The sequence below is a fragment of the Sphaerodactylus townsendi genome, linkage group LG07 (assembly GCF_021028975.2).
Source record: "Sphaerodactylus townsendi isolate TG3544 linkage group LG07, MPM_Stown_v2.3, whole genome shotgun sequence".
Lineage (NCBI taxonomy): Eukaryota > Metazoa > Chordata > Lepidosauria > Squamata > Sphaerodactylidae > Sphaerodactylus > Sphaerodactylus townsendi.
Window position 1 is genome coordinate 22,598,828 of NC_059431.1, and position 16,371 is coordinate 22,615,198.

Consider the following 16,371-nt stretch of genomic DNA (forward strand, 5'->3'; position numbering starts at 1 on the left):
GACCCCACCACAGAGCAAACCGAATCAGTCAAAACAGGGCATGCATAAAGGGCCACTGGGTTGGACCACCAGACCTCACTGAGGTTTTATCACACAGCTAGCCTATAAACTGCAGTTTAGTATAACAGCTGAAGGAGTTCACTGTCAGTTTTAGGGGGGGGGGGAGGCACAGAATCATATACTTCCATGATGGAGCAAAATTCAGTGATGACATTGAATATTTCGATCATGATTGGAAGTTTGAACTTTTAGTGCTGTACACCATACATTCCACTGCTAACAGGACCTCAGCAACTCCCAACCTCAAACAAAAGCATGACGCCACTTACAATTTTCCTTCGTGACCACGTACAAGTTGCGACCAGGTCCAATTCCTCCAGCAGTGTAGGCACTTAAATTCAGGTGGTAGCTGGTCTTATCTTGAAGGTTAGATATTTTGAGTTTTGTTTGCTTAGGCTCTGTGATGTTAAACAACTCTGGATGACCTGGATTTTAAAAAAAAGGGTGGGGGGTAAGAATAAGAATCAGTCAAATGTTCAAACAGTGGAATTCACTGCCTCGGAGAGTGGTGGAGTTTCCTTCTGAGGTTTTTAAACAGAGACTGGATGACCATACGTCAGGAGTGCTTTGATTGTGTGTTTCTGCATGGCAGGAGGTTGGACTTCATGGCCCTTGTGGTCTCTTCCACCTCTATGGTTCTAGGCTTGGATCTAGTTGAATAAAGACCTGTGCAATGTGACTTTCTCATCACTCCCCGTCTTACTGCAACACAAAATGCCCCCCATGATTTTTCTGGAGTCAGAAAAAGCATTTCTAGGGCACCAGGGACTGTAGTGAGAGGGGACAGATGAGAAAGTCCCACTCTGTGGAAACGTTCCACTGGATCCAACCCATAGCCTGATTTACTGGAAAGCGTCATGCAGACTTTTGACTTTTATTCAGACACTCAATACCACCCACGCATCTGCACTCTGAAGAGCAATTTGACACAAAGGATCTTTCTCAAGCGACAGTCATGAGGTATCATTTACCTGTTTCAAACCCCTTGGGCATTATTTTGCCTTCCTCCCCTTTGGCAAATTGAAGCAAATAGCCTTTTATGAAGCCACAACTCTCACTGACAGGAAGTATATCCCATGTTATCAAGATGGAATCTGAAGTGGTACGTTCCACCACCACCTTGGGTGAAATTCTTGGACCTGGGTAGAAGGTAAAAGGAAGGGAGATATGTTTTGATAACACAGATTAGACATAAACTGCTACTGTGAATTGTAGGTCATCCATTCTAAACAATAAAGATACATTATACAGAAAGCGTCTTCATTAGCAAAACTTCAATTACAGAGTATATAGAGAAGTAACCAATGAAGCTGGAATACAGTCCAGGAACAACCGCAGGTAGGTTCTGTATACTTGATCAAGTGGATGAACTCTGAAACAAAAGCTGCCCCCTCCACACACACACTCATTTATCGATGTCCTCACAGGTGTTTCATTGCTCACTGTTTCAAGCAAACTTCAGGTCCAGTGGCAGAGCAACTGTAATTGTTGATCTTCTTCAGCTTTAAGGTACTACTGGATCTGAATCTAGCTCTTCTACTGCAGACCAGCAGGGCTACCCACCTGAAAACTATCTTCACTGTTTCAAGTTAATGTTTTACACTGACTAGCATTGGGGTCCATACCACTCAAGAGGGGGACCAGGCACTAGGAAAGTGTTCCCCCTAGAAACAACGGATCTCCTAATGAGACAAGAGCTCTTTACCCTTTTTTAGCTCACTTCAGTGAATGATCATGTATTCAAGAATCTAAAAAATGAATGGAAGAAAGTTGTCATTGAATCAGCTTTCCAAGGTCAGAGAACACCTGTAATCCCAACCTGTAATACAGGAACGCTGTCATTGTTGATCTGCACTATTTTCTATTTAGATGTGTTTTCGTATAGATATAAGAAAAGCCATGCTGAATTAGACAAGAAGTCCTACAGCATTCTGTTAGCCACAAGGACCAGTCAAATATTTCTGAGAAGCTCCCTCCTGCTACTCTCTCCATAGTAACCGTTAATCAGAGGTATTCCACTCAACCAACGCGTGTAACTGCTATATAAATTTGTCTAATGTCTTCTAAAGCCTGATCTGTTCAATTTTTTCTTTCCCTTTCACTCCTTCTGTCCTTGTGGCTTCAGTCCCTTGGAAGTCCAGAACTGCACACCTGCAGACACATGTGCTCTGCTTTGCGTCTCTCCAAAAAAAAAAGGTAGTGCCCTTGCTGGTGCCACTCACCTCACACTTACTGCCGTGGTAAAGACCCAGCAATTGAACATCAATTTTGGTAAGATAATGCAATTGTTACACACAAAGTGCAAGGAGAAACTCACTTTCTTAGTATTCATTCAATAAATCCTAACCACATTTATTTTCTCTAACATTTGACTATCTTTTAAGCAAGTGGCAAGTGAACTTACTCAGTTCTTTTGTGTAGCCATTTACGTATTTTATTAGCTGATATCCATTGTCTTTGCAGCCAAAGATAGAAAAGTTGTATCTCATGCCCGGCTGGAAAACATCTGTGGGACAGGAACATCATTTTAAAGACATTTCTTCTCCGGCGTTTCAACCATAATAAGTAAATGCATATTCTCAGACATGTAACAATTGCTCAGTGATATATGAGAACCAGACTAGTTTATGTATATTTTCTTCCCTAAGCATTAGAAGAGAATGTATTGTTGAAGGCTTTCACAGCTGGATTCAACTGGTTGTAGTGGGTTTTCCGGGCTGTGTGGCCGGGGTCTGGTAGATCTTGTTCCTAATGTGTCCAATGGACACAGTGTGTGTTGGAATTTCCAACCTTGCTTGGCATGCAGCAGCAGCAAGAGCAGCATGGAATTCTGGGAAGGTGCATGAACATTCCAAAGGTGACAGTTAAAATCCGTTGGTAGTTCTCTGTTCCCTCATCACACACTAGGAGACTGCCTGACTGACTAACTAAAAGAAAGATGATCTGTATACTGTTGTAAACCAAATGATGTATTATAGAAAGTGCTCTGACTATAGACTATAAGATATTGTAACACAACCAAACTGTAACAAACCATGAGCTGTGCATGTAAATATTATATGTGATACTGTGTATATAGTGTAAATATCTCTCTCCAGGTTAAGTAAAGTTCTGCTTGTGTTTTATCATGAACTTCTGAGGTAAAAAGGCTGGTTTTTTGAGAGATAAACTATTCTAATTTGACACAATTCTAATTTGGCACAATCCACATTTCCGCCCACAATCCACATTTCCGCCCACATTATATATACCAAATATACCTGTTGCCCTTCAGTGTGTAACACACTTTCCTCTGTGATAAACCTCTGAATATGCCAGCCACAGATGCAGGCGAAACGTTAGGAACAAGATTTACCAGACCCTGGCCGGAAAACCCACAACAACCATTAGAAGAGAACTTCTGTAACTCATTTTGATTCTTAGAAAGATGGCTAAATTTTGCCATATCTAATCTCCATAAGCAAGAAAATACAATGTTGTGGCTCCCCCAAAACATGAATGATCCTCACTGTACTCTTACACTGACATTTATTTTATTCTACGCTTGTTCAAATTTTCATCCTACGTCTCTCCAAATCTTCAAGTGAGAGGTTTCAATTATCCTGATATTTGCTGGAAGTCAGACTCTGCCAAGACTAGAAGGTCCAACAGATTCCTCACTTGTCTTGCTGACAATTTCATGGTCCAGAAGGTGGACGAGACAACAAGGCGGTCAACTATTTTAGCTCTGATACTAACCAAGAATTATGACCTGGTTGATGGGGAGGAAGTGGGAGAATTCATAGGTGGGAGTGATCATGTTCACCTGGTGTTTGCTATACAGTAGAAAGGAGATGCCAAGTATATGAAGAAGAAGAATTGGATTTATATCCCTCCTTTCTCTCCTGTAGGAGACTCAAAGGGGCTTACAACCTCCTTTCCCTTCCCCCCTCACAACAAACGCCCTGTGAGGTAGGTGGGGCTGAGAGAGCTCAGAAGAACTTTGACTAGCCCACGGTCACCCAGCTGGTGTGTGTGGGAATGTAAAGGCTAATCTGAATTCCCCAGATAAGCCTCCACAGCTCAGGCAGCAGAGCAGGGAATCAAACCCAGTTCCTCCAGATTAGAGTATACCTGCTCTTAACCACTACGCCACTGCTGACATGCATTCTTGACTTTAAGAAAGCTGATTTCAGTGAACTTAGGAAACTACTGGGTGTGATCCCATGGTTAAGAATACTAAAAAAGAAGGGAGTGCATGATGGATGGGAGTTTCCTTAAAGTGATATCTTGAGGGCAAAATTTCAAACAGTTCCAATGAGGAGGAAAAATGGGAGGTGTCTAAGGAAACCAGGATGGATGTCTAAAGAACTTTCAACTGAGCTAAGATTTAAAAAGGATGTGTACAAGAAATGGAAAAAGGAGGAAATCACCAAAGAAGGATTCAAACAAACAGCCAGAATGTATAGGGAGAAAGTCTGAAAAGCTAACCACAGAACAAGTTCAGGCTTGCTAGAAAGGTTAAAAACAATTAAAAAGGCTTTTTTGGTTTTGTCTGTAGTAAAAGGAAGAAAAAGGTTATGATAGGGTCACTGCATGGAGATGATGGCAAAATGCTAACAGGACACATAAAAGGCAGATCTAAATACCATCTTCACCTCAGTCTTCTCCCAAAAGGACAAGAGAAATGGAACAGAAGACACTTTTTGAGGTAGGTGGGGCTGAGAAAGTTCTGAGGGACTGGCCAAAGTTCAACCAGCAGGGTTCATGTGTAAGAGCGGGTAAACAAACCCAGTTCACCAGCTGTTGACTGAGCTGCCTCAACCATAAGCCCAGTGGAACAGTTGTGTTTGAGTTTAGAGACCAAAAAGGCCCATAAAAACAAATCATTTCCTATGCTAGCTCTATTCCCTAGGTCCTCCCTGAACAAACCAAGACACAGATGGATGGGCACATAGCCCATGCAACTTGGCTACAATTAACCACACAACTGCTAGCACCGTGAAGGGACACACAAACAAATCTTGGAGGGATCCTGAAAGAACTCTCAGTGCAGTACTAGCAAGGGAAGGAGGAATCATTTCAGAAATACACCACAGCTAATAGGTACACTTAAAATTGTGTTATAAGTCAGATGGTAAGCCATTGGCTTCAAACGGACCATCTGGTCCAGTAGTTCTCCATGATCTGGTGATCTTTGGTGGCTCCACTACATAAAGTTTGTTTGTTAAAGGGGTGTGTGTGTGTGCACGTGTGTGTCTCTGTGTGTGTGAAACTCTGGGATCTTGTACATACCATACACATGAGAGAGTCCCTCCCCTCACTGGCACTCTCTTTTGCAAATGCAGTCTTCCATGTAAACAAACTCTTAGAGGGAAATGCCCTTTTTTCTTACCAGATTTGATCACCGCCTGTGTCACGTTGGAAGGAAATGTTTCCCAGTCAACAACACAGGGTCCAGGCCCAGGTGCAATGCACCACCTCACAGTGTAGCCACAGGTGACTTCAGAATCAGGGTGCCAAGCAATGGAAATACCATCCCCTGTCGCAAAACCTTCTTCTGTCGTGGGACTGTCTGAAACACAGAAAGTGACAAAACTTAGTTCTTGAGATTCCCTTAATGCATGTTTTAAAAGGTAAAGATAGTCCCCTGGGCTAGCTCCGGGTTCTTCCTGACCCATGGAGTGACATCACATCATGGAGTTCACTAGGCAGACTATATTTATGAGGTGGTTTACTATTGCCTTCATCTACACCTTAGTCTCAGAAAGTTGGGTACTCATTTTACAAATCTTGGAAGGATAGAAGGCTGAGTCAACCTTGAGCCAGCTACCAGAAACTGACTTCCATCAGGATCAAACTCTGGCTGTAGCTTACCACTCTGCACTACAGGACTACCCATTCAAATATGATGACAATGATTATGCTGAAGAATAGTAGTAGTAGTAGTAGTAGTAGTAGTAGTAGTAGTAGTAGTAGTAGTAGTAGTAGTAGTAGTAGTAGTAGTAGTTTGGATTTATACCCAACCTTTCTCTCCTGTAAGGAGACTCAAGGTGGCTTACAAACTCCTTTCCCCTCCTCTCCCCACAACAGACACCTTGTGAAGTAGGTGGGGCTGAGTTCTGAAAAACTGTGACTAGCCCAAGGTCACCCAGCAGGAATGTAGGAGTGCAGAAACACATCTGGTTCACCAGATAAGCCTCTGCCACTCAGGTGGAGGAGTGGGGAATCAAACCCAGTTCTCCAGATTAGAATCCGCCTGCTCTTAACCACTACACCACTGAGTGTTTACCTCACACTGTAGCCAAATAATAAGAACTATAATAAAATAAACTTCTATCCTTCACGACATATTTTGAGTGGGTTCTTATTAAACATAAAGACTGATAATACAAAGCTGGGAATATTGACAAATACCAAAAAGAAGCTTGAACTGGCGCATGACAGAGAAACAGGGGCACAGTGGAGGAGATCTGTTTAGTGCAGGAGTTTATTGCAATAATATTTATTTCATAGAATCCCCCGCTGTTTCTAATTACCAGCTGCACATCACAAGTGGAATTAGTAGTGCACAGAAGCGTATCTAGAACAAAAGACCCAAAGTTGGTAAAAGATTCAAAGTTGAAATATTCATCACATATCTAGCTCATACAGGGAAAAATCTCAGTCTTGTGTAACTCTACTCATTCATAGATTCCACTGATCTCAATGGGCCTTACCTGCTTTGCCGTATGTAGCTGTTAGAAGTGAAATATTTGGTCTCGCTTATCTCTAAGTTCCTGTCTCTTTTAAACGGCTCACGAAATTCACAAACACACCTCAAGCAGGGACGTAGGTATAGATTTTTTATCGGGGGGTTCGGGGTGGGGCCACACCCCCACCCGCCCCAGGGCATGGCCACGCCTCCCCAAGCCCCGCCCCTGGCCTAGCGCTTATAAAAGCAGCTCTCCGAGTTCGGAGATGGCAGACTCCTCTGCCCTGCCCTCCACTGCCCCTCCCCTCTGGGCTGAGGCATAGAGGGAAAATGGAGTCTGGTGCAAAATCTGAGTTTCTTCCCGGGCAGCCGCTGTGATGCAGGAATCCACCCCCAAACAGCATCACTTTCAATGGTGTTTAAACTAGATTCACCTTAAAGGGAGAATCTGGGGTCCCTAGTTAAACAACATTGAAAGTGATGCTGTTTGAGGGTGGATTATCCCCCACCCTGAAACAGCATCACTTTCAATGTGGTGTAGTGGTTAAGAGCAGGTGCATTCTAATCTGGAGGAACCAGGTTTGATTCCCTGCTCTGCCGCTTGAGCTGTGGAGGCTTATCTGGGGATTCTGGGGAATGTACTTTCAAACATGCCAGCTGGGTGACCTTGGGCTAGTCCCAGCTTTTCGGAGCTCTCTCATCCTCACCCCTCTCACAGGGTGTTTGTTGTGAGGGAGCCAGGGCAAGGAGCTGGTAAACTCCTTTGAGTCTCCTACAGGGGAGAAAGGGGATTATAAATCCAAACTCTTCTTCTTCTTCTTCTAAACTGAGACCTCAGATTCTCCCTTTAAATCCATGCCTAGAGGGTGGATTTAAAAGGAGAATCTAGAAGGGAAATTTGGGCGCCTGCTGTCAGGGTGCAATGGGTAAGCTACTAGCACCAAACTTTCAGGGGTTATCTTTAGGAGTTACTCTCCTAATGATACCTCACCCGAGGTTTGGTGAAGTTTGGTTCAGGGGTCCAAAGTTCCTGGACCCTCGAAAGGTATAGCCCCATCTCCTAAACTCCCATTGGAAACAATGGGGGGATGGGAACACCCAACTTTGGGAGTCCATAGCTTTGGGACTCCTCTGGACCAAGCACTTCACAAAACCTAAAGGTGGTAATCAATAAGAGACTCTCCCTGATGATCCACTGCCAGGTTTGAGTGAAGTTTGGTTCAAGGATGTCCAAAGCTATGGACCCTCAAAGATGTGGCCTTCTATCTTCTATTAGCTCCCACTGATAGAAAACAATGGAGGATGGGGCGCTCCCTTTGGAAGTCCATAGCTCTGGTCCCCCTGGACCAAACTTCACAAAACCTGGGTGGTATCAATAGGAGACTCTCCTGATAATGCATCCCAGGTTTGGTGAAGTTTGGTTCAGAGGGGTCCAAAGTTATGGACCCTCAAAGGTGTAGTCCCCATCTTCTATTAGTTCCCATTGGAAACAATGGAGGATGGGGGCACCCCCTTTGGGAGTCCATAACTTTGGACTCCCTGAACCAAACCCGGGTAGTATCATCAGGAGAGTCCCCCAAACAATCCCTGAAAGTTTGGTGCTGCTAGCCCAAACAATGCGCCCCCTGCAGGCCAAAAGCACTAAAACGTTTTAAAAACCCACAAACGGGTGGGCGGAGCTTCAGACATGAAGGGGAAGTTCAAACCTGAGAACCCCCCCCTTACCTACGTGCATGACCTCAAGTGAAATGAAATACATCATTCTCTCTTCTAGGTATTTGTGGAATGCTCAGAATGCAGTTAAAAAACAAACTGCCAACTTATTCCTTATACAGCTTCCGGGATGAGTCACACTTCGTGACTGCAATCCATGACTCAGTGTGCCTCAGAAATGAGTTGCAGTGCGGGGCGAAGACAGACAGAGACATTCATTCAAACTTTGTTCCTAAGTCTACGAGGGCCGCCAGCTGTTCATTTAGCTCACAGCCACAGAATGCAGACGCTTGAAGCCGCCTACAGTTCTGAAAGGCCCAGCCCCGCACTGGTCACCAGGGAGCCGTTTATTTTATTTAGATCCAGCAAGTTTGTCCAGTCAATTTCAGTTTTATCACAGTTTTATCACAGGTGAAAAGGTTCATCCAGCGATTACGGACTCATATGGACAAAAGCAAAGGAAAATGAGAGTTGAAGTGCGAAGGAGAATTGGACAAGAATAAGTCCATTGTAAGCGAGGGCAAAAAAATCCATTCTGCAATTAGGAAGGATAACAAGCACATAGCGAGCTTCAATGACGTCCAGCTGTGCTGTCATATTTGCGGTTTTCACGCTTTTGACCCTCATGGAAATCTTTCTGCTTCAGTCAGTCTACCAGTACCTAGGCAGAGGATGATGAGATGCGTTCTAAGGAGCACCCTAATTTTAAGCAGACCCCTAGTTAGGCCAGTTGGGTATAATCACACACAAACCCTTGGCTGAGCACCCTGGGGGGGGCGGGGGAGTGCATTTCCCTGCAGGAAGTTTTGCATGGTGGTCCTCAGCATGGGCATAGCTTGTTTCCAGAAGGTTCATTCTGCTTGCCTTGTTCCAGAGGGCTTTTTCATCGTTTTATCCCCTGAACTGTGGTAGGTTTTCATTTCATTCTTTGCGTCTTTTCTTGCTCTGCTTTGCAACTGTTTGAGGAATTGTATTCAGAGATAACTAGATTTTAGCAGTTGTTGTTTACTACAGACTTAGCCATGTTGGTCCACGTTGTTGTTTACTATGGTGGTTGTTTACTGTAGACATAGCCATGGTTCATGTAATATCTTTGATCAGGACCAGTGACACGTAATAACATACAAGATTTTGATAGTTTTAGGTGGGCAGCCATGTTGATTGACAGTAAAACAGCAAGACTGAATCCACTAGCACCATAAAGACCACCAATACTTCCAGGATATAAACTTTTGAGAGTTAAAGCTCCTTTCGTTAAAAGCCAGCATGGTGTGGTGGATTCTAATGTGGAGAACCGAGTTTGATTCCTCACACCTCCACCTGAGTGGCGGATGCTTATCTGGTGAACCAGATGCGTTTCTGTACTCCTACATTCCTGCTGGGTGACCTTGGGCTAGTCACAGTTCTTCGGAACTCTCTCAGTCCCACCTGCCTCACAAGGTGTCTGTTGTGGGGAGAGGAAGGGAAAGGAGTTTGTAAGCCACCTTGAGTAGTAGTCATCTTCTCCTTCTTCCCTCCTTCTTCCCTCCTTCTTCCCTCCTCCTCCTCCTCCTCCTCCTCCTCAGAAAGCTCATACCCTGGAAATCTTGTAGGTCTCTAAGGGGCTATTGAACTCAATATTCCTTATCTGCTATACTTTGAGTTCTTCAGAACTACTCATCGGTCCAGATGTTACTAAAAAGATATTTTTAGATCATGATTTTAGGATTATGCATACACTGACGTGGAAAGTTCTTAAAATCATAAAAATGGGTTTGTTTTGTAACATCTGGATGGATGAACAGCCCTGGAAAGTATTAAAAACTTGTCATTGGGTGATCCTCATACAAAGTATTACATGTTTATGATAACCACAGTTTTAGCATAATTGCATTGTTTTGTTTGCTTCATTCTTGTTGAGATCCATGTAAACCCAGCGATTACACATAGGATTGGCTCTTTTATGCACTTATCAATTAAATTAAGAAAAAGGTTTGTGCTTATCAACCCTTAAAAACAGATTGCCAGTTCTATTTTTGTCTATGGAATGGACTATTGTCTTTTACGGTTAATTTTTATTTTACTGTATCTCTTTCATTGATTTAGTTTTATGTTATGTTGTTAATCATTATTTATTTATTTATTTTAATCATATTTTTTCCTTGTCCTATCCCAAAGGGCTCAGGGCAGGTTGCAACAGTTAAAAAACACAATAAAATATTTAAATACAGTATACATTAAAACTGTAAAAACGCCTACAACATTCTAAAACGGTAGATTAATAAATAGTTTAAAAAATAGAGGGAGACTTGAAAGAATCCAACTGTCTTATCCCCCACGCCCCTCGTCCATTCCATGTAGTTAATGGCCCAATATGGGGAGTGGAGTGCTGAACCAATGCTTGGCAGCAGAGGGCTGGATTCGTGGATTTGCCCTCCCAGGGGTACTTACACCAGCAGAGGGGTACATTTGCTGGCGAGCAGCCATTCGCAGCCCTTCAGGATGCCTGGACATGTTTCCACACCACTGGAGGAAGAGTCCTGGAGGCATGGCTGGGGGTGTATCTCCAGATATGCCGCAGCCCGGGCCTGTGATTTATGCCACCCTTTGGGGTGGTACAAGTCCATAGAACCAATGGAAGGCTTTCCAGCAGAGGGGATTTTTTCCCCCTCCCCGCGTCACTGAAAACCCTCTGGAAACAGCAGGACAGCACTGGAGCAGTGCCGTCCCTGGGTGCCTCAGAGTTCTGGATTTGGTGTTAAGGCTTGTAGTTATAACACTTAATAATTATTTACATTTACACTGAAAACCAAGATAGAAATTCCCTAAAATAAATAATTCTTCATGAATGGGTGCAAAACTGTTGGTTTTTTCCTCACAGAAAAAAAACTGCAAACCTTCCTGCTCACCATTACAAATCTTCCTGCTCAAGAAACTCTAAGAAGGCTCCAGGGTTCCCTGGAACACAATGCGAAAACCTTGAGTTATTTCACGTGGCAAATATGTAACGAATGATAACTGTCTTCTGGTTCTGGTGGGTCTTTCGGGCTGTGTGGCCGTGGTCTGATGGACCACACAGCCCGGAAAACCCACCAGAACCAGTTGAATCCGGCCGTGAAAGCCTTCGACAATACATTGATAACTGTCTTCATCGTATACCAGAGTGAAAGTGTGAATCATATCCTATGGAGGCAAGGGATTTGTATTCCAGAGGTCTCACATACAGGCCACAGCTGGTGTGGAGGCGAGAGGATTTCTGCATCTTTTCCTCCTCCTGGGATGTAAGAGAAAACTTGGGAACGCAACAATCAATGCAGCTGAGTTGTCCAGCTAAAACTGCAAAACTAAATCAGCTCCTGAGTGGTTTCAAGCTGTACTTGTGTTGACTGTGGGTTGGGAAGTATGAAATGACCCTGTTTTCAGGACAAAATTCCACTGTGGTCAGTGAAGAGGCAACATTAAAAAACAAGAGTTAATAAAAATAAAAAAGAGTTCCAGATGAAGATCTTCATACAGGAAACAGTAACAAAACAGACACTTGTTCTTCAATATTATTGCTTCATTTTCCATACTGACCCTTATACCTTACTGGTGCTTTTGTCATGCTACAGTTTGCATGTTCTTCCTTCTTCCTAGAGGTTTAGATGGACAATAATCCTTTCACAGGTCTTTGTGGAAGTCACCAAAAGCCTGAAACCTGTCCAGTGCAGCCTTGACACATCAAGCAGACCAGCTGGCTCTGAACTTGGGTCGTAGATCAACTGAACAGACCCACTAAGAGATCCTTCGTGAGCCTGTTCATTCATACAGTTCCCTAGACACCCTAGACCTAGCAGTCTCTGGAACCAGCAGAAAGGAGCAGCAGTGGACAAGGCAACTGGCCAGGAAGAGCAGAGTGACCTGCTGGTGTTCATTTTGGAGGGCTTTTCTCAAAGCCACATCTTTTAAAACAGTGTATTTTTTTTAAATAGGCCTGCAGGCCTTTTCTCCTTGTAAGGCTGCTAAGAGCTGAGACTGCTGGAGGTGGGGGGGGGCTTAACAGGGGTTACCAGAGGCTACTCTTTGTCCTGGAGGCTGCTAAAAGGTGGGGCCCTGAGGGTGAGTCATTCAGTCTTTAGTTCAGTCTCTGGAACCATTTTTTAAAAAAATAAATTACCACTAATTACTTCAAGGACATTTTTGAGGATATTTAGGTACAGATAGCTCAAAGGGGCACTGACTAAAAGTTTAATATCTAAATATATAAACAAAAGCAGATATGAAGGCAGGAAGCCAGCAGGGGGATGGGGGCTTCCCAGTGTTTTGCACTGAGTGTCATTGACAGCGACTATCTGCCACTAGGCCAGAAGTGTATCGGGTGTGCCCTCGCTGTATCGAGCTCCTGGCATACAAGGAACGGTCCGGTTTCTCTTGAAGCCAAAGGTAAGGCAGACCTGCAGAAGCTGGGACAGGCAGAGAGGGCAACAAACACGGCTTTCAGGGACCTGTGCAGCCGGGTCCCATTCCAAGGTGACATCTCTTCACAGATGTCATGGAGAATGAGAGTTCAAGACAGAGGGTGCCAAGTCTCATGTTGGGGAAGATGTCCCCTTAGATGGGACCCCTTCCTTAGTTGGTGGCTGACATCCTCAAGACTGAGGATACCGGGGAGGTGGGGGGAGCTCCTTGTAGCAGTGGGTGATCTGAATTATCAGGAATATAGAGAGTTGCTGGGTTTGTGACAGGCATTGATGACCGATGGTGACTTGCCTGCACCTGGTGTCTTTTAAGAGTTGGCTGGATGTCACGCTTCACGTCCTAGATAGGCTGTTAGACAGTGCTGGGGTGGAGTCAGCAGTTGTGGTCCCACATTGGTACCGGTGACATTAGGAAACGTAGCCGGAGGGTTCTGGAAGCTAAATTTAGGCTGCTAGGAAAAAAGGTTAAAATCCAGGACCCCCCAAGGGTGGCATTTCCTCTGAAATGCTACCTGTTCCCACGCTACAGAGGCTGTGCCAGGCAAGCTTAGAGATACAGGGGTCTCAATACGCGTGATGAAGGAAGGTGGTTACAAGGCAAGAGGGTTTCAGATTTTGTCAGGAACTGGGGAACCTTTTTGGGATAAGGCAGGCCCACCTGTAATAAAAAAGGGACGGGCTTCATCTTAACCAAAGAGGGAACCAGAGCTGCTGGCGCCAACATTAAAAAAAAGGTGGCAGAACAGCTTTTAAACTGATCCCTGGGGGGGGGAAAGCCGACCCAGGAGCTACCCAAGAGGACTTGACGCCCGAATACAGAGTCCATGGGGATGCAGACAGAGAAGGAGGTTTTTAAATCAACCACACACAAGTGAAGAGCACAGCAATGTGACTAAGTGATAGCGTCTACAAAAGGCTAAGAGGGCAAAACATTACAAATCCCAGGTTAGGGACAGAGATGAGTATACAAGTGTCTCTATGCTAATAGTAGAAGCATTCTGACCTAAAAAAATGGGGAGCTGGAGTACAGAGTTTTGGAAGGAGGACATTGATATAGTGGGCATCTACAGGAGACATGGTGGAATGAGGGAGAACCAGTGGGGATGCTGTTATCCCAGGTTACAGTACTCTACAGGAAGGGGATAGGACAGGAGGCGAGCTAGTGGAGTGGCCCTCTCTACATCAAAGAGAGCATAGTGTCACATAAGGAAAGGAAATAGACAATGCAGGGGAGCTGATTCCCCTACAGAAGCACTGTGGATATCAATACCAGGGGTGAAGCATAGTTTAACATTAGGAATATACACGCCCCCCCCGACCAAAGTTATCAAAGAGATTCTGAGATGGAAAAAGAAATTAGAGAGGCCAACAAAAAGCAAAAATATGACGTGGTAATGGAGCTTATTTTAACTATCCCCCACATATAAACTGGAAAAATGCATGTTCAGGTCACATAGTGAAGGAGAGAACATTCCTGGATATGCTAAAATGACTGTGGCTTAGAGCAGATGGTTGTAGAACCAACCAGGGGAGATGTGATCCTCGATCTATCCCCATGTGGGACCCAGCAGGACCTGAATGCTGAGGAAGTCAGTGTTGTTGAGCCGATAGGGAACAACAGCCACCACAATGCTGTCAGATTCAGTATCTCTGCATGCTAACAAGTGACAACTACTTTAATGAAGTTACATTTACCTTCAGAAAGGGAAATTTCTCAAAGATGAGGGGGGGATGAAGGCAGCGAAGTTGAAAGGGAAAACTGCGAGAGTCAAAATGTCCAAAGATGCTTGGAGGTTATTTAAAAACACAGTCACAAAGCTCAGCTGAATGTGTGTCCCGCAGGTTAGGAAAGGCAAGCCCCAGTCCAAAAGAAAGCAGTGCCACCATGGTTAACAAGGGACGTTGAGGAAATTATTAGGAAAAAAAAAGATGTCTTTTAGAAAATGGAAGAAGTCCAAACTTAACTGATAAAGAATACCAGAGGAGAACACAAATGGTGGCAAAAGAGAAGCAAGTTAGCTGTATAAGGTGGAGGCAAAAAAGAAGGATTATGAGGAACATACATGGCTGTGGAACATCAAAACCACAGCAACAAACAGTTCTTTCAAGTACATCAAAAGCAGGGAAGCCAGCAAGGGAAGCCGGTAGGGCCCGTTAGGATGACAAAGGAACAAAGGGTGTGCTAAAAAGATGACAGGGAGATTTGGCATGAAAAGCTGAATGGAATTCCTCTTTGCATCTGTCTTCACCCAAGAGGAGGTGAGGAAAAATTCCTGCACCTGAACCAAGCTTCTTAGGAGGCTTAATCTATGAACTAACAAAGATAGTGGTAGACAAGGAAGAAGTTCTTGGCAAGTGTTTCATTGATAAACTAAATGTTACACCCAAATCCCCTGGCCCAGATTGCACCCACCTGCGAGTTCTTAAAGAGCTCAAGGCTACGAAATTTGCTGATCTTCTCACTTTTAATATGCAACTCTATCCTTGAAATCAGGCTCCATCCCTGAAGACTGGGAAGATGGCCAATGTCACACCAATCTTTAAGAAAGGATCTAGGGGACCCGAAATTACAGGCCAGTCAGTTTGACATCTGTTCCTGAGGCCAGAAGTAACATTATAGAATCTGTCATTAAAGATACAAAATTATAAAACATGTAGAAAAGCAAGACCTGCTGAGAAAGAGTCAGCATGGCTTTTGCAAGAGGCAAATCCTGTCTTACAAACTTACTAGAGTTCTTTTGAGGGGATGTAAACAGGCATGTAGGATAAGGGGGAACCAGTGGACATTGGTTCTACTTGGATTTCCAAAAGGCTTTTGGACAAAGTTCCCTCACCTCAGAGACTATTGAGAAAACTCTCAGCAATGAAGGAATAAGAGGGAAGTCCTCCTATGGATTAAAAAACTGGTTGAGAAACAGGAAGCAAAGAGTGGGTGTAAATGGGAAATTCTCACAATGTGGAGGAGATGTAGGGAGTAGGTGTCCCCCCTAAGCGATCCTCGTGATTGGGACCAGTGCTCTTTAACCCTATTCATAAAATGACCTGGAAGTAGGTGGGTAGCGTGCAGTGGCCAAGTTTGCAGTGATGATACCAAATTATGTAGGGTGGTGAGAAACCACAAAGGATTGGGTGCAGGAGCTCCAAGCCGACCTTTGATAAATTAGGTGGAGTGGGCTAAGAAAATGGCAAATGCAGTTCAATGGCAGCAAAATGCAAAGTGATGCACATAGGGGCAAAAAATCCAAACTTCACATACATGCTACAGGGGTCAAAAAGTGCTATCAAGTCACCAGACCAGGAAAGAGATTTCTACGCGTCTTAGTTGATAGTTCCATGGGAATAAGTCAACTCAATGTATGGTAAAGCTGTGAAAAGGCAAACTCTATGCTGGGGATAATTAGGAAAGGAATTTGAGAATAAAACTGCAAAGCATTTGTCATGCCCTTATATAAAGCTGTGGTGCTGACCGCGACTTGAAGTACTGTGTTC

The 16,371-nt window shown here is 44.1% G+C and overlaps 1 protein-coding gene across 2 annotated transcripts in view; it reads right to left on the minus strand.

Annotated features, from left to right (window-relative positions):
- Positions 1-16,371, minus strand: part of LIFR (LIF receptor subunit alpha) — a 90,663-nt gene that overhangs the window by 10,471 nt on the left and 63,821 nt on the right. For both annotated transcript variants that reach the window (XM_048504662.1, XM_048504663.1), the window contains exons 14-17: positions 5,435-5,614; positions 2,465-2,566; positions 1,032-1,199; positions 330-485 (exon numbers count right to left, since the gene is read on the minus strand). In XM_048504662.1, the coding sequence (XP_048360619.1) occupies positions 330-485; positions 1,032-1,199; positions 2,465-2,566; positions 5,435-5,614 (606 nt within the window). The remainder of the gene's footprint in view (positions 1-329; positions 486-1,031; positions 1,200-2,464; positions 2,567-5,434; positions 5,615-16,371) is intronic.